General features: G+C 42.5%; 1 protein-coding gene across 2 annotated transcripts in view; it reads right to left on the bottom strand.

The window, feature by feature from the left end:
- Nucleotides 1-7,804: 7,804 nt before the first annotated feature.
- LOC145409683 (uncharacterized) overlaps nucleotides 7,805-19,167 on the bottom strand; it is a 410,883-nt gene continuing 399,520 nt past the window's right edge. For both annotated transcript variants that reach the window (XM_080280035.1, XM_080280036.1), the window contains one exon: nucleotides 7,805-8,631. In XM_080280035.1, the coding sequence (XP_080136161.1) occupies nucleotides 8,568-8,631 (64 nt within the window). In that variant the 3' untranslated portion in view covers nucleotides 7,805-8,567. The remainder of the gene's footprint in view (nucleotides 8,632-19,167) is intronic.

Below are 19,167 nucleotides of genomic sequence, written 5' to 3'. Positions count from 1 at the left end.
TTCCTAAGCTAAAAAAAACTTCCTGAATAAAGGAAAAAATATAATGAAACAACACATCACCAGACTGAATGCATTAAATAGTAAGTGTAGGGAAATGCAAATACTGTAGAGTAAATCCTTGTTATATGTCAGAGATGTCTTACAAAAATCACAATATTTTTAATAAAACCACCATTGTAAATTGGGCTATCAGATTTATATGTAGTGATGGAACTTTGATATTCACTTTTTTTTTTTTTTTTTAAATATACCATGGGCTTGCAAGAAAAAAGGGGGGTAAAAAAGAGCAACATATAATAAGGATTTGCTGTACTGTACATGTGAAAAGGTTTATGAGCAAAAGGGCATCAAGGAACTATTGCTCTTGCATCTCTAGTCTGATTTCCTTTTTCTTTTCTTTTTCTATTCATGATCTTCTGCTTGGTAAACATTACAGCCGATCCTATGTAAATCCTTTTAAGGTCTATGGGACCATGGACAGTAACTCAGTATATTTAAAGGCAGATTACCAGCCAACTTTCCAGCTATTTCCCTTTATGGTATTACTTGATCAAAGAACCTCCAGTCACCTCTAGGGGATTGAACCAATGTAAAGCTGTCACTCTGACTGGGGTGTTCTAACCAGTAGACCACCAGGCATTCATACAAATGGAAAATTACTGTTGTAAGAAGAGTATTGGTAAATGTAGCAACAGCACATGAAAATTTGAGTTGCAGACACAAACACTGATCCACTGGCACACATGGGATGCAGCAAAAATGGGAGCACAATCTGTATTTATTCAATATGCCTTCAATGGTAATTAACCTCTTGCAACTACATGACATCCATTTTAGTCTGTCATGCTTCTACCAGACAATTTTACTCAACTTCAGGAAGGTCTCTCATACTGATGGAGTTTATTAATGCATTATTAAACTCCTCCATTTCAAAGAGTCTGTCCTCACCTGAATAAAACTGTCAAGAATTGGCATAAATAAAAGGTACTGTGGACTAACCCCATCACCCTAATGATATATTCCTCATACATATCTTGCCACTCTCAGACACTTATTTTCCACTTAAGAGAGACTTTTCACACCAAAAGCATTAGATGTAGCCTTAGTTAATCCATTCATAACTACAACTGAATATAACTGTTCAACTAAATTGTCTGGAGGCAGTGTTTAAAATTTAAAATACATCACCTGGGACTGACAGGGTTAATAACTCCATGTATGCTGTGCCTACTAACATAAATACTGGTATTATAATGGTACTGTAATTATAGGCAGTCCTCATTACATGTTAGGGATTATGGCTGTATGCTTAAACACGTATGGAGAGGCCCTACATTGGTCCCTACTTTACACACTAAGGAAAGCACAAGCAAGCCCTCAATTTTTACATGGTATGCTAAGAGAACATTAAGGGAAAGGGGGTGGTTGGTAGCCCTGCGTGACCAGTTGGTATGTCGGAAGTGCTCCCGTGGGAGTCGCCGTGACTATTCTTGTCCAGACGATGTCAATCAGCACCAAAATAAAATAATTTTCCGTCATTATTTTTATATATCGGCACTTATTTGTACATATACTTTATATACTATTATAGTAGTAAACTTTTCAATCAATACTTATGTTGTAAATATGATAGTTAGTGCTGGAGATAGGTCAGGTTAGGTTAGGATAAATTTGGTTAGGTTACCTTAAAACTGGTTAGGTTAGCTTAAAACAAGTTAGGATAAATAAGGCAGGGTTGAATTACGAAAATTTGTTAGGTTTGGGTAAATGAGCACTGATAAAGGGCAATTTCGCTGAAAAATAGCGTTCTAAGATGGCGTTTGTCAGTCTTCGCGCGCAGATTAGGATAAGTTTGGTTGGGTTAGCATAAAATTGGTTAGGTTAGTCTCAAATAGGTTAGGTAACGTTAGGAGAAATAAAGTTGGGTTGTTATGAAAGTTTAGGTTAGGTTTGTTTAATTAGGCCTGCAAGGGTAATTTCGATCGTATATGGCGCTCTAAGATGGTGTCCATCGGTCTTCATGCACAGCAAGATAGTGGCTGTCCATGAACAAACACCGCTTTTTAAAGCACTTTTTACCATATTTAAAAGAAACGAAAAACTCTAACTTGAAAACACAATTCGAGAATACATGAAGAATTCCATGAAGGGCTAAAGCAAGGAAAAAATGCAAAATAAGGTGGTCCTATGTCTCCTTAACGATTACCAAGAATTATGAATAGAATGCTGCTGAAATATAACAAAAAATTATATAAGAAAATGAAAAACAGTTTGCGGTGCCTGAGATTAAAACGTAATGATGATCCAATGCTGGCACGACGCTTCATAGTTTGGCCTATGAACGAAGAACAGTACCTTTCTCGTTACATATATTAAAGTATATTATTACCTTTAGCATTGACTGAACGTTCTATATTCAGTTAAATCACATGAGTAACGTATAAAAGTGGTTTACACATGTCAATTTTAGGATCTCGCCTACTGTCTATCTATCTATCTATCTATTGCCAGACGCCTCAATCCCGTTTGGGGTGGCCACAAACAAATCGCCTCCAAGTCGCCCTGTCCCCCGCCATTTCACTACCCTGCTCCCAACTCACACCCCCCTCTCTCATATACCTCTCCACCCCATCCCTCCATCTCATCCTCGGTCTCCCCCTCCCTCTTCCCCCCTCCACCTCACTCACATACACTCTCTTCGTCAGTCTTTCACCCTCCATCCTCTCCACATGGCCAAACCACCTCAGTGTGTTCCTCACAACGCTTCCTATCACATCCACATCAACACCACAACGCTCCTTTATATCCTCATTCGTCAGCCTGTCTCTCCACGTGACTCCACAGGCTCCTCTTAAATAACTAATTTCCACTGCTCTCACTCTTGACTTGTGTCCTTCCAACAATGTCCAAGCTTCACTTCCGTACGTTAGAGTAGGTATCACAATACTGTCATGTAGTAACTGTTTTACTTCCATGCTCACTTCCCTGTTTCTTATCACTGCTTTCAAGGAACCAGCAACCTTTCTTCCCTGCTGTACCCTTTCAAGCACTTCACCCTCCAAACCTCCATCCTTACTCATCACACTACCCAAATACTTAAACGTACTCACATTTTCCAATTCCTCACCATCCAACCTCGCTATACATTCACTGACTTCACCTCTCTCAAAGACCATCACTTTACTCTTCCCTATATTCACCTTTAGGTTCCGTTTCTTGCACACTCTCTCAAACTCATCCACCAAGCCTTGCAGCTCCCCTTCGTCTTCACTCAACAACACAGTATCATCTGCAAACAACAGTACAGGGAGTTTCCAAACACTATCCTCTCTCACCAGGGCCACTCCAACATCCTACTGTCAACAGCCTACTGTCAACTACTCTTAAAAAAATAAAAATGACAGTGCGTGTCTCCGCCAGGGCAGAGACGGGCCCGGGTTTGACCTACTACTTGGTAAGGTACAGCCCACGTGTTTTAATAGCCAACGGTTCGGTTCCCGTGTATGTTTGCATTGCACTTTTAGCAAGTTAAAATATTTTTTACATAAACTATTTACATTATTCTATGCGTTCTGGAGGTACAGAGTTACAGGTACTTTGTTACGAATAATTAAATGTAGGGTTTGCGAAAGCCAAGCATTCCTTCCCTTAAAAAAATGTTGGAACAACTCTACATATTGAGGGAAGTCTTTCTCTACTTAAACTTTTAGCATACCGTTTTGATATAGGGCCCTTAGGAAAGGCCCAACATTAGCTTTAAGTATACGGCCGTTAGTTCTAAAACATCATAACTGCACAATTACTGCTGTAAACTGGGAGAAACTGGCAGATTTATCAATCCAAAGACAATATGCAATTTTCGTAAGAACTTACTAATCAAAACATGAAAAAAAAATATATATATTCATAATGAGAACTTTCTGTACCCCAACTTGTGACTACACTCAGCTGATTATATTTTCCTACTAACAAGAGATCACAGTCTGTCAGGCAAAGGGACCAGTTTTCATGATGTGCCATAGGCCCTACTCATGTGTTTTCCATATGCACTATACTACCACAGTATGCTACCACATTTCAGAACTCTACACCTTAGTTATAACCTTACTGCAACTGCAGGCACAAATAATTCATGAGACATCAACAAATAATTTGGAATTTACTGGTATATACTGTACTTCAATTGGTCATCTATCATCCTGTCTTTCATATCCCATCAGGAGCACAGAGACCCATAGCTAGGTTACTTAAACCAGACATTTAGGGTGAGAGCAGCTAGTCAACTGCCTCTGTGTCACATTCTGTACACAATCCTTGGATGTAAACCCTTATAGGTTACATCCTGCTGGAGTGCCTTAACCCACTAATTCAACAGGCGCAAAATTTACTTACTCTCGTTATATTATATATAGGTATTCAGAATGACACACACAGTATGTGCACTAGTCATGGTATATCTTTATATTTCACAGTATATCCTGATTCATATGATGAAATGGTTATATAATATTTTTATACTGACAATGTAAGTGTGCTAATTTTGCAGTACATCCAGATTAATGTAACAAAATACTTCTGCAAAACTGGAGTCATGCTTTAATTCAAGAGAATATACCTGAATATAGACAGTCCTCATCTTAAGAATGGGCCCCTCCCCATAAAACAAATAACTCAAATCAAATGACCACCCCTTACGGGATTGTGGCGTCTGGCAATAGACAGATTGATAGATAAGTTTTATAATATCACAGCTTTATGCATACTATTAGTATTGCTGACTGGGTGAAACTAGAAAATCAACTTCATAGGTAGGTATGGCACTTAAAAGACAATTATTCTTTGATGGCCAAGGAATTAATAGCAAAACAAGATTTAAAAAAATATGGACTGCCTGGTTGTTTCAGTTACCTGAAAGGCAAATTCAAACATATTCTGCATAGCAACAAACTCATTTTTCCTCCTAAGGAAGGCACTGAGGCATTGAGGGGGCTGGTTTGCTAGGCAGGCTTTTAATCACTACAATGGTCTGGTGAATTAGAGTGCATGTTGGGTCAAGTGTTCCATCCTACTCAAGGGCCACTGGCTGACATTAGGAATGGCATCCATTCACAAAGTGTTACATACTTCGCCAAAAGTCCTCAAAACGGGGGCAATGCCTAAGCACATCATGAAGGGTGTGCAAGGTGGAAAAACTCTACCATCATCATCATCAGACACTGTGGGGGCAAGAGAACACTGCTGTATTCTGACACAGTCCTAAGTTCATGCAAGAGGTGCACTCATATCATACTGTATTGTGTATAAGGCTCCACCATGCTCACATGCATCGGCCTTGTTCACCTAACGGCGGCTCTCCACACTGCTTGGTCTCTGATAGCCTCCCTATTCAGTCCCTTATCCCTGACATCACACTATATGACCCTGTTCCAGATCTTTTTCCATTAGCCTCTTTCATCCCTACTCCCATTGTTCACACTTCCCACCTTCTGCACCCAATTGTCATCCTCCATCCTCTCAACATGCCCAAACCATCTCAATCTACCCCTTCTCATCACAAAACCAATACACTCCAGTCCCATTCTTCCTCTAAACTCATGTCATAATCCTGGCCCCCTCCAGGTCTCACATTCAAGACACACTGCATGTAACAATACTGTGCTTACTAAAATCATGCACACTCTCTCCTAGTCTTGTGAGATTAAGAGCCTAACACACAGCAAGGACTCAGCCTAATCAGTTAAATAACATCTGTTTTACAGTTTGTTCTAGTTATCTCAAGACAATTTGATGCAACTGACAAAAGATTTCTTATACTGAAGAGTAACAAAGACTGAATCTAACAGTTCTAGTTCAGAAAGTCTCTCCTAAGTTAAACATGACTGTCTGAAGACAGCAAGAATAAAATAAAAAGTATGTCATCAGAATGATGGGGTTAAGGAATCCCTAAATGGTTTGTCAAGGATCAGGGATGAACTGATGCCAGGAAACAAAAGGCATGCATTTACCCCAAAGCCTCTTGTGAACAAACTTATCATCATCTCCTTCATGTAACTTACAGTAGATCTGCTTTTTGAAGGAAGAAGGAAAGAAGTGCTTATCTTAACACATTCTCCTGTTCTTCCAACAGTTTAATACAAAGGAAAGCAATCACTAGCTACTTTTTATTTCAGCAGAAAGGACAGGCAAAGGACTGTAAAAACTTGCCATGCATATCTCTTGTTCTTCCTGCAAATTAAATTCTGAATTGGGAAACTACAGTAATGATAAGTTTGTCGTTAATCTCAACCCAGCTGGCTGGCTGGGGATTCCCACAGACTGCACTGTAATTGAATCTCTAAATCACTCAGAGCTTTAGAGGAATTTTTTGGATAATTTTTGGAAGCACAAAGAGCTCTTGTGCACTTCCTGCCTCACCTAAGTCCTCAGTTACAGTGTACGATATGTACAGAAATGTAACTTTACACAAAACAACTTTATGTGAGCCATGCATCTGGTTCATGACTGAGAACTCAAGTTAAAAACACTACAGACAATCATTTCTACCTTCAAAGCAACTTAATAATGAATAAAAACATTTGAAATGAAGAAAATTTGTTGGCTCACCAGGAACTTAATAATGAAACAACTTTAAACATGAATTAACTTAATTGTTAAACGTTCTCTTGATCACTGATCCTCGTAGAGTTTATAAACCACTTGATTAAACCAGGTTGCTCAGTGCCATAACAAATTTCCTTTGTTATTCAGATTTTGATTTGCTGGAAGAAGAAGAAACATGGAAGATTCCTATACTCTCCTCTCCTTGTCCTTCCCGCATCAACAAGGAAAAAACCTACAATGATTTTTCTCTCATGACTAAGATTTGTCTTTCAGAAATGGAAAGATTCTGCACCTTCCTTCTCTTTCTCGCAAAAATAATTGACAATTACCATAGAGGGTTCACTATGAATTCAGTCAATCCTGAGATACATTTTGCAATCTAAAACACAAAAACACTGATACCTGCACAGTTCAGATATGAAAATAAACCTGCCTGGATAATATATACATACAAGATTATTACAAACTTAACGTCTGTTATTCATTTAGGTTATGGTGACTATGCAGCTTTGTGCACAACTCATGAAATGGTATGGGTAATAGCCAACCTCAAATTGCCCCCTTTGAGGTGCAGGGGCCTAAGGCTAGGTTTCTGTAGTCCAGTACATTTAAAGATAGATGACCAAACTACTGTACTTCCCCTGGTGGTATGACATGACTAAAACATCTCCAGTCACCTCTTGATAACTAAACCTCTGGAAGGCCATCATTCTGACTGGAACATTCTAGCCACTAGAACACCAGGTGTCATACTCATGAAAACCTGATGAATACATACATAAATGAAGAGGCTCTGGAAGAAATAGTGTGGAATAAATAAAGACACATAACATAATCACAACAAACATAGTGCATACAAACACTTGTACCAGATAAACAGGACGGTGGAAGGAACGCAGGAGAAACTTGAATATAATTTTAAGTACACAAACTAATCTACACTGTCATTCTGTTTAGGATTGCAGTTTGTGTAGTCAGTCCTCATTATAAGTCACAAATGTTAAAAAATAGCAACTTTTTATGCAACTGATACGATAATCTGGAAAAAAATAGTACTGCAACAGCCTTTTAAAGGGCAATAGGACTTTAATAGGCAAGTTTTCTGTAACTTACTATGGACTTAATACCAAAGAAGAATTTAAAGGAGTGCTTTATTACAAGGACTCACTGTATATGTTTTTAGGCAGCAATGCCTGTGATAGAAACAGATGAAGGTAGCTAACTGCACATTGTTTGCTGACTGTGGTAGGAGTACCTCACAATGCAGCAACTACAAATGTGGATATACCAGAATCTGACTGTAAGTACAGTACAATTACAGACGACTACCATACTGTGGTTTGTATTATGACTGCTGAATTCCTTATGTGATTTTTAAGTATAACAGATATTTAAAGTAAAATATTTCTGCAGCTAACTCTTGAACTATGAATGATCAAATGAATATAATTATAATTTCAGGCACAGTAGACCCTTCACTGACTGCTTCATTGAAGTTATGTGATTACACAGTACAAATGCTCCCAACTTATAAACTTTCAAATTTGGGCTGGAACTTTTCTTGAGGAAGCTTTTATTTTTTTCACAAACATCTACAAAATATTGTGTGGCACTAAATCAAACCAAACAATATTCGTATTAATAACCAAATTTACTAAAAGCAATTGGTAAAAGAATGGCACTTCAGTTTCTACTTATATTTATATGTATACCAATGACTTGTACATATTTGGCCTAAGATTTTAGTGAATTTCAACATGGATTTTTCATAATGCAAGCCAACTTTCAGTCCCAAACAGATTCATAAGCTTGGGAGCATCTGTAGAGTCAATTTTTAAAAAGTTAAAAAGGTGACATATTATCTATAAGATTACATTTAAAAATAATGCTGACTAATGTAGTGGTTGTCATATAAAATAACGCTGACTAATGTAGTGGTTGTCGTATGATTGGTACTTAGGCCACTCTCAAGTTGTTTTTGTCTTCTTAAGCCACGCTCGCCGCTCCTCTCGAACATCCTTCACGTACTCTCTGTGGAGATAGACACAAAAGTTAGTCATCCATCCACTACCCAATCCTATATTGCCTCACCCGGAGCACAGAGGCCTGGGGCTAGGCTTTTTAGTCTAGACACTAAAAACAAGAGTAAGAAGATGCTTGCCCCTTGGCAGCATTATGTGGGAAATACACCACAACCACCCATCAGACTTTTATCTTTGTGGTCTACATCCAGCTGGTATGCCTTAACCCACTGGACACTGCATACATAATATACAAAAGAACATTAATGTACCATGAGGGCTGGCAATAATGATGAAAATAAACTCTGATTCTTGAGCTGTGATGGTACAGAAACGTTGGGTGTAATATACACAGCATACACTAGGGCCTCATTGTAATATTTTCAATTAATCTTCTGACATTACTCTTTTCTGTCAATGACATACTTGAGTTTGGGGAGGCAGTGAATGTGACTGTGTGCAACACACATTTTAGGAAAAGAGAGAGTAGGTTGATTACATACGAGTCTGGGGAAAATAGCAGTCAGATAGATTACTTCCTGGTCAGGAGGGCTGATGGGAGGTTAGTGTGGGATGTTAAAGTCATAGGAAGCAAGAAATGTGTACAGCAGCACAAATTGTTGATATGTGACATGGTACTTAAAGAGCAAGTGATGAAAATGAGGACTTCTGCACCTAGGAGGAAAATATGGATGCTGGAAAACCTAGCACTTAGGAACACTTTCTACAGTGAGATGAGAAGAGTGGTGGTTAGTGAGGGATGTTAAAGTTATAGGAAGTGAAGAATGTGTGCAGCACCACAAATTGTTATGTGACATGGTACTTAAAGAGCAACTGATGAAAATGAGGACTTCTGCACCTAGAAGGAAAATATGGAAGCTGGAAAACCATACCGTTAGGAATACTTTCTATAGTGAGATGAGGAGAGTGGTGGCTGAACAGGGAGCCATTGACAGAGGCATTAATGAACAGTACATTGCCCTCAAGAACAACCTCTTGAGAGTTACTGATGCAGTATTTGGTTAGACAAGAGGCCCACCGAGACATAAAGTAACTTGGTAGTGGGATGAGGGTATAGACGCTGCAGTTATGGAAAAAAGAAGGTTTTTCTGGGAATGGAAGAAAGGTGGTAGCAAAGAGGAATACTTGGCTGCCAAGCACAGGGCTAGAAGAGAGGTATACAGGGCGAAGTCTGAGTTACAATGACTTTTACTTGATAACCTAAATCAGGTGGAAAAGGAAGAATATGATATTTAAGGTGGCAAATCAGGTGAAGAGGAAGAATCATGATATTAATGGTGAGCATTGTGTGAAGAATGATGAAGGAAGGGTTGTGGTGAACTGTGGGGACATTAAAGATGTATGGAGAGAGCATTAGAGCCAGTTGTTGAATGAGTTTTAGTGGGACTGGGAAGGTTTGGAGTCAGCAGACCCAGTGTTTGGCCCTTGACCTTTGATTGACGCTGCTACTGTGAGAGAGGCAATAGGCAGGATGCAGGTAGAGAAAGCACCAGGTGTGTCCAGGTTGACTGCCAAAATGTTGAAGGCCTCAGGAAATATAGCAGTGAGGTTAGTCACTGACCTGACAAATATATTGAGTGTGTTGTCCCAGATGATTGGCTGAAGAGTGTAACTGTAAATGTGTACAAGGGGAAGGGTAATGCCCTGGAAAAAGGATATTACAGAGGTATAAAGCTTTTACATCAGATAATGAAGGAAATGGAGAGAGTTCTAGAAGGTGTGATTAGAGAAACTGGATATTGATGATATGCAGTTTGGGTTTATGCCAGGCAAAAGGACCACTGATGCCATATTCATTATTCAACAGCTTCAGGAAAAATATATAGGAAAGAAAAGGGAACTGTACTGTGTTTTTGTTGATTTGGAGAAGGCCTTTGACAGAGTCCCTAGTGAGGTGGTGAAGTGAGCAAAGAGAATGCTTGGAACTGAGGAGTGGCTGGTTAGCGTGGTTATGGCCATGTATGTGGGTGCTCGCACCCAGGTACGAGTGAATGGAGATTTGAATGATGAGTTTTCTGTGAATGTTGGTGTGCATCAGGGGTCAGTTTTGAGTCCCTTGTAGTAGCAGTAGTCCCCTAGGCAGTCTGGCCGAACAGCCCTGAATCCCTGAGGAAGGCCACGGCCGAGACTAGGCTGTCCCACAGAGATCTCAAGGAATGTATGTTGTGCTGTTGGCATAGGTGATTGTGTACAATGCAGTCTTCCATAATGTGCATAATAGTATGGGGTGCTGTGTTGCATCGTGGACAGGCATCAGCGACAGAGTCATCCAGCCTCGTCTGGTAACTTAAGAGACCTGGATGATGCCCACATCTCAGCCTGGCCAGGTGGACCCTGTCCTCATGAGGGAGACAGGATTCGGAAGGGTGGATATCAGGAGGCCCTGCATGTAGTTTTTAAGTGACTGAATGGAGCAACGAGTGATTTGAGAGTGGATATGCTTCTGGAAGCTGGTCTGAGGTGGGTGAGGGAGGAGAGATGACAGTACTTGTGCATGATATCGTGTGCTGGGTGTTGTGTCTTTGAGAGAGGTGAAGTTAGTGAATGTACAGCGAGGTTAGATGGTGAGGAATTGGAAAATGTGAGTACGTTTAAGTATTTGGGTAGTGTGATGAGTAAGGATGGAGGTTTGGAGGGTGAAGTGCTTGAAAGGGTACAGCAGGGAAGAAAGGTTGCTGGTTCATTGAAAGCAGTGATAAGAAACAGGGAAGTGAGCATGGAAGTGAAAAAGTTACTACATGACAGTATTGTGATACCAACTCTAACGTACGGAAGTGAAGCTTGGACATTGTTGGAAGGACACAAGTCAAGAATGAAAGCAGTGGAAATGAGTTATTTAAGAGGAGCCTGTGGAGTCACGTGGAGAGACAGGCTGACGAATGAGGATATAAAGGAGCGTTGTGGTGTGGATGTGGATGTGGTAAGAAGCGTTATGAGGAACACACTGAGGTGGTTTGGCCATGTGGAGAGGATGGAGGGTGAAAGACTGACGAAGAGAGTGTATGTGAGTGAGGTGGAGGGGGGAAGAGGGAGGGGGAGGCTGAGGATGAGATGGAGGGATGGGGTGGAGAGGTATATGAGAGAGGGGGGTGTGAGTTGGGAGCAGGGCAGTGAAATGGCGGGGGACAGGGCGACTTGGAGGCGATTTGTTTGTGGCTACCCCAAACGGGATTGAGGCGTCTGGCAATAGATAGATAGATAGATAGATAGATAGATAGGTGTTGTTTTGATATTCCTTGGTGTGTGTGAATGTGCTACCATGTAGTGTAGTGGAGGTTGTGGGTTTGTGGAGGCTGCAACGAGAATTTGGGTGCCTCTCATGTCTAGATGATCCTTGATGTTGAGGACTGGTTTCTTGATGTAGGTGGTCTGTGGGTATAGTAGCTGTGCAGCCTGTGATTATTTTTAAGGCCTTGTTCTGTATGGTCTGTAGAGTGTTGTAGTGTGTTTTAGTGAGGTTAGGAGCCCAGGCAGGGCTTGCATAATTCATCACTAAACGTATATATTATTTGTATACTGTGGTGGTGGTTTCTTTATTGTGTCCAAATGTTGTATGGGCAAGTGACCTCAAGGCACTGAGTCTTGGTGTTAATTTATTATTAATGTTTGTGATGTGTTGTTTAAATGACATTGATGTATTGTATGTTACACCAAGGATTTTTTTTTTTTTTTTGGGTGGGTGGGGGGTAGAGGAGTGTTGTTTATAGTGAGGTGTGGAGTGTGACTGTGTTCCGCTGTCCAGTTTGTGAGAAGGGTCACTGAAGATTTGGCTGGGGCTATTTTGAGCCTGTTTGTGATGAACCATTCATGTAGTGTGTTGAGGTAAGGTTGGAGGATGTGTGCAACTGTGATTGTGTTTTGGTGTGTACATGTAAGTGTTGTGTCATCTGCACAGAAAGCTATGTGTATCTGTGGTGTCTGGGGTGTGGGTATGTCGTGCATGTATTGGTTAAAGAGTGCAGGGCACAAAACAGATCCTTGAGGGACGCCATTTGTGAAGTTTCTCATGTTCAAAGACTGACTGGCAAATGTTACATGTGCACATCCGCCTGCTAAGTAGTTTGCCAGACATCTTTTTGTGTTATTGTGCATGGTTGTGTTGAATATTTTGTTTGTGAGGTTGTGGCAGGGGATGGCATCAAAAGCTTTGCCAATGTCTAGTGTGACTAGGAGTGTTCTGTGTGGTGGCCTAACAGAATTCATGCCATCAAAAATCTGTGTAAGGTCTGTAAGAAGAATGTTTGCAGAGTGTAGTGGGCTAAAACCATGTTGTGATGGGGCTAGGGGGTGTGAGGTGTAGCTAGTTGTAATACCAGTCGTTCAGTGACTTTGGAGGGGGTGAAGAGGAGTGTGATGGTGCGGTGTGAGGAAGGTAATGTGGGGTCTTTGTTGGGTTTGGGGATAGTGATGATAGTACCATGCTTCCCGATGTTGGGTATAATGTTGTGTGAGTAGCTGTGGTTTGACATGTTGGTGAGTGCTTGTATGCCTTGTGATTCAAGGTGTTTAAGGTGCATGTTGTTTATGTTGTCTTGTCCACAGGCAGATGAGTGCTTAAGGTTGCTAATGATGTGCTTTGTCTACGTGAAAGGTGTGAAGTCTGGGTCTGTGGGGAACTGTCTATTACTTTGGATGATAAGTCTTGTTTGCTTGTTGTTTGTTTGAAGGTATGGTGTCTGTTGTTGTGATGGCAGTGTGTGATTGTGTAGTGTTGCTGTTGGAGAGTTTGATGCTGTTTAGTGTTTTGTAGAGTTTGCTGGTGTTTGTTTTGTGGTCAAGTGCTTGGAGATAATTATTCCAGCTTAGTATTTGCTGTTCTGATATTTTATTGTTTATATGAGTGTTGAGTTCTTGTATTTGTTGTACAGTGTCTTGTGTATGGGGTGTTGGGGAGCGTATCTGATGTGAAATTGGGGTTGTGTCTCTTTCTTTTGCCTCTAGGGATGTGTCTTTTGTCTGCATTTTGTATAATTGTATTGAAAGTGTGCACAGCAGTGTTGATGTTTGCGATGGATGTACTGTTTAATGTTTCAAAGTGTTGTTCAGTTTCAGTTGTGATGGCCTCCCAGTTGGCTCTCTTATAATTAGTGTATGTGTGTCTGTGGCCAGCTGGGGTGATTCTGGTTTTGATGGCGATGATGACTGAGAGGTGATCAGATCCAAGGGTCTTGATCACTCTCCAGGATGTTGTGGGGGCGAGGTTTGGGGAGCAAAAGGTGATGTCTGGGGATGATGGGAGGAAGAGGGCTTGGTGTGGGATATGGGTATGTTGATGGAGATTATTCAGTACGAAAAGATGATCTATTCGGGATTGTAGTACCAGCCCTCTGTCTGTGTCAGGGTTGTTGACATGCCAGGCCGACACCCTGGCACTGAAATCACCACCCAGGATAATGTTGGGTATGTTAGCGATGTGATGTATCTGTGGAGAGTAATTGTGTGGTACTGTGGGGGACAACTGGGGGGTCATGTATGTATTGGCGACTGTTATATGTGATTTATTACCAGTGCATATTTTAATTGATTGTTGTTTATCATGGTACTTGAAGCCCTCTCACATGACTTCAGAACTGAACTCCCGTGGGAGATGTTGTATGCTGATGATTTGGTGTTGATTGCAGAGAATGAAAGGGAGGCGAAGGAAAGATTTAGGAAGTGGAGAGATGGTATGGGGCACAAGGGCTTAAGAGTAAATGTAGATAAAACAAAAGTGATGATATCTAGGGATGGTGGTGGTACTATCATAGAAGAGAGAAAGTGGCCATGTACAATTTGCCACAAGGGCATGGGAAGTAATTCCATCTTGTGCAGTGTTTATGTTGAGTGGATGCACAAGAGATGTAGTGGTATTAGAGGTAGACTGCAAGATAATGCCAATTTTATGTGTGCGGTGTGTTGGGAAGAGCAGGTGGAGATTGTCAGGGGGAAAGGATTGAACTTGCTGGTGAGTCTCTTGAGTGTGTGGAAGAGTTTTGTCATTTGGGAGACATGTTATGTGCTAGAGGTGGGGCTGGAGCTAGCTCTGTGGCTAGGGTGAGGAATGGTTGGAAGAAGTTCAGGGAGTTGTTGCCTCTCCTGACACTGAGAGGGCTCTCCCTATGTGCTATGGGATCTTTGTATCCAGCATGTGTTAGGAGTGTAATGCTGTATGGTAGTGAGACCCGGGAAGTTAAGGAAGAGGATATTCGCAGGTTCAAACATACAGAAATGACAATGATTATGTGGATGTGCAGTGCATCCCCGAGTGCAAGGCCTGGGGGGGCTGGGTTTACGATGGAAGAGTTGAGAGGTAGGATGGGGCTGGAGCGTATCGGTGTTGTGATGAGGAGAGGTAGATTGAGGTGGTTTGGGTATGTGGAGAGGATGAAGGATGATAAATGGATGCAGAAAGTGAAAAACGTTAATATTAGGGGTGGGGCTGCGAGGCGTAGACCAAAAAAGACGTGGGACGAGGTCATTAAGTGTGACCTCAGGGTTAAGGGACTGAGCAGGGAGGCTGCCAGAAGTTGAGCAGCATGGAAAGCCACCATTAGGTGACCAAGACCAATGTATGCATGCATGTTGAAGCCCTCAAAAATGAAACGAAATGAAATGATATTTTATTATTGCTTCTAAAAGGCTATTTTATTTACATTCAAAGAGCACTGCAGTGCGCTAAGAGTTAATGAAGACCATCGAACCCCACTGCCTCAAAAAGTCTCCTTTAAATTGAATACAACAAGCTCTTAATTATCCAGATGCTCCGTATCCAGATGTTATATCTTGGCTCTACCATACCTGTATCCGGATTTATATATCTGTAACTGGACATAAAAGTTCTGGCTTCTGTGGCTGGCTGGCCTACAAATTAAAAAAAAAGTCTGTTGGGTCGCTCACCAGCCTCTCTGTCCATGCGTGGATAAAAGATCATACCCCACAAGCAGGGCAAATAACGCTCTCTGGCTCTCTACTTGGCTGAAATTCCCCGGCCACCCCGATCACTGGAAACTTAAAGGCAGCACGCGAGGAAAACAGACGTAACCCACAAGCTGAGCAAGAATGGCTGTCTGGCTCTTTACCGAATGGTCAAAATCCCTCGGCAGCCCAAATTAGTCTGGCCACACACGGTCATCTGCCCCCTTACCAAATGGTCAAAGTCGCATCACTGTCCGGATTACTCAGCCACTCCTTAGGCCCGTGATGTACAGGGACCCAGAGTTTCTGCCTCGTTGTGACATTTGCCTGGACAAGTGAAAAGGACCCTTGCACTCATAAGTCAGTGCGTTGCTTACTGTTTGCATGCTTGTAGCCAAGTGTGGGTAGAGACAGAGGCGGTGGCTCAATAGGTAGAGAGGTGGCCTGGAGTCCTAACGGACCCAGGTTCAAATCCCGGCTGGGGCAGGGAACAGTTTAAGGATTTGAATTTCATTAAATCAGGCTTTACTGATCTACTAGAAAACCCGCCGACATGTCGTAAAAATACCCCCGCTAATACCAATGCACCAGTCCCGTATGAGACAGCCCTAGCATGTATTCAGTATGGACGGTGGGTGTTAGCGCCGAAGTGGTGACATGTAGAGGTGTATGGTATATAGGAGGACTGCTGGGCCTTGATAGCAGGCTGTGAAGCCTATGCCCAGAGTCAGACACATAAAAAAAAAAAAAAAAAAAACTTCCCGGCACTACCGCACCTCAGTTACCGCCTTTGTCTCTCCGCATATGGACGTGCTTGTCTGAGGTCAAACAATGGCAGCTTCCATTGTTGGGTTTGTGGTGGTGCCCTACGTTCTGCAGGCCTTCATTCTCCTCTGTGGTGTTCTTGTGTGTGTGACGATGGCCCCACCACCACCTGAGAAATGCAAGAGGAGGGTTTTGACTCTGGAGAAGAAGCATGAGATACTGGGCAAGCTTGATGCGGGCTGGCCAACTTCACATATTTTGCGTGAATATGACTTGGCCCGTTCAACCTCGTTTGATGTCAAGATATCACGGGACAAATTGACTCAGTACGGATTTGACTATAGCGATACCACTTGCAAAGGCAACTGGAAGATGATGTCCCAGCCCTGCCATGCCATCACTGCCCAATCGACTTTGGTTTGGTTCCACCAGCAATGGAGTGTGAGCGTGCTTGTATGTGGGACTGAGTCGAAGGCTGCAGCCGAGAAGTTCACATGCTTGCAAAATGTGCACGACTTCAAGGCATGCGAGGGTTGGCTCTTCCGGCTCAAACTTCGTCATGGACTTACTGGTCGTATGGTACATGGCAAGGCTTTGGATGCAGCAGTGGAGGATGTTGAGCTGTTTCACTGGAAACTGCAGGTTCTAATCAAGAAAGAGGGCCTTGCTCTCTGTCAGGTGTACAATGCTGATGAAACTGGCCTGTTCTGCTCCTTGCCCACCAACACCCTGGCAGAAGAGACGGAGAAGATTGTGCCTGGTCTGGAAATTGTCCAAACAACATGTCTCGATGTTGTGTTGTGCCAATGCTAACAGGATGCATTGCCTCAAACCCGTAATTATTATTGGACATGCAAAACAGCCACGCTGTCTCTGTGGGTTGATGGGTAGCCTTCCAGTTGTGTGATACCATTCTGTGAAGGCCTGGTTTACTGTAAAGATCTTCAGAGATTGTTTCCACAGACACTCTGTCAAAGAGGTTATCTGTAATAAAATGAAGGAACTTGGTATCCCTTGTGGCCAAGTGAAGGCTTTCCTGATCCTCGACAATGCCCCTAAGCATCTGTTGGAAAAGGAATTGTTTGCTGATGACGGCCATATTGGGTGCATGTTTCTGCCACCTAATATGACTGCTCTCATTCAACCAATGGACCAAGGTGTTATCATGACAGCCAAGAGACTGTACCGTCGAAGATTCCTCAACGAGGTGATGGTGATGTTTGGGGACAAGGAAGGGGTCAACACATGCAGGGAGCGGACCTTGGAGAATCTGCGGTATTACAACATAAAGTCTGTGGTGTTCAGCTGGGGCACTGCTCGAAAGGAAGTCTCCATCAAATCCTTGGAAAGTGGTTGGTCTCATCTCCTTCAGGGACATAAGGCCGTGCACAACACTAAAGGATTTGACATGGATGATTTCCACTTTTGGCTACAAAACGCAGGCAAGGATGTGGACGACGAAAATGTGAGGGATTGGACATTGACGGCAGTGATGCAGGTTATCAGACTTTGATGAGATCGTTCCTGCTGTCTCTGCAGGGCCAACAGAGGAAAGCGACGAGGACGAGGATGAAGACCGTCACTCTGGCCATCCTGCCACTTCATCACTCCCTCGTCTTGATGTGCTGCAGACCGGCACTGAGCAGGTGCTCGAATATGCTGAGCACCCTCATTATGACAGGGATTTGGTGCCACTCAAGCTGACAATGGATCTGTGGGCAGCCCCTTCTCTCCACCACAACCACCACCACCCACTCAACTCCAGTGTTCACTTTGCACCCACAACCAAGCACATCAACAGCTGTTGAGTTGCTGTTAGACATTAGTTAGTGGCTGTCTTCAGAGAGTCCTGACGTGGGTAGGGCTCCATCACCTCGCCACACTTCCCTGCTCATTGGCTGCCTTCAGCAATGGCAGAGGAGGAGGAGGAGTTCTTTGACCTTTGTCAGGTGGCTGTGTTAGCCACTAGACCACATGGGATACCTGAAGACCTGCTGCAGGCTGGCAGGTTATGATGCCTGTCTGCTGTTCACTGGGTGGTGAGTGTACTGTGTTTTTTAAAAATCATTTTAACTGTTTATCCATTGATTTCTTAGTGTTTAGGATTATACTGCATATTGCAATGTGTGTTTTGATGTCTAAAAACAGCCGAAGACCACAGGACACTGCCAAAATTAGAAGGGGTACTCCCCCCAGGGGGTACTCCCCCCTGGGGGTAGGGGGGTTTCAAGAATACTCCCCCAGTATCCCTGCTTGTCGTACGAGGCGACTAAAAGGGTTGGTGATGGGTTAGTGCCCCACCCCGTAAAAAGAACTAACTAAAAAAGCAAATAAAGCGCCTCGGACCCGGACGGACCATACGTTGACGACTAAGGAACGGACAAAGGACATTCTGAGAGTAGGAACGTGGAATGTGAGAGGAGTGAATGATGAAGTGAAAGAGAGAGAGATTGTCCAGGTGCTTGAGGATGCAAAAGTGGATATATGTGGATTGACTGAAACTAAATGGAGAGGTGAAAGGATGAGAGAATGGGAATACGGTGTAGGTATATGTGCGGGAGTCAGTGAGAATGAGAGGGCAAGAGAGGGAGTATGTCTGATGATAAGCAAGAAGTGGAAGGAGAATATAAGAGAGTATGGAACATTGGGTGCAAGGATTGTATGGGTGAGGATGAAAGTAGGTATACAAACATGGGCGATTGTATGTGTGTATGCTCCAACTGAGGATCGAGTGGCAAGAGTGAAAGATGAGTTTTGGGTGAGAGTAGAAGCATGTATGGACAAGTTTGAGAGGAGCGAGAGAGTGCTGTTGATTGGAGACATGAATGGCAAAGTCGGGAATGTACGAGTGGATGGAGTGGTTGGT

Source organism: Coenobita brevimanus, chromosome 82, assembly GCF_032717465.1.
Source record: "Coenobita brevimanus isolate Jiangsu-jjx chromosome 82, ASM3271746v2, whole genome shotgun sequence".
NCBI classification, from domain to species: domain Eukaryota; kingdom Metazoa; phylum Arthropoda; class Malacostraca; order Decapoda; family Coenobitidae; genus Coenobita; species Coenobita brevimanus.
Note: the sequence above shows the minus strand (reverse complement) of the source record. Positions and strands in the feature narration are given on the sequence as shown.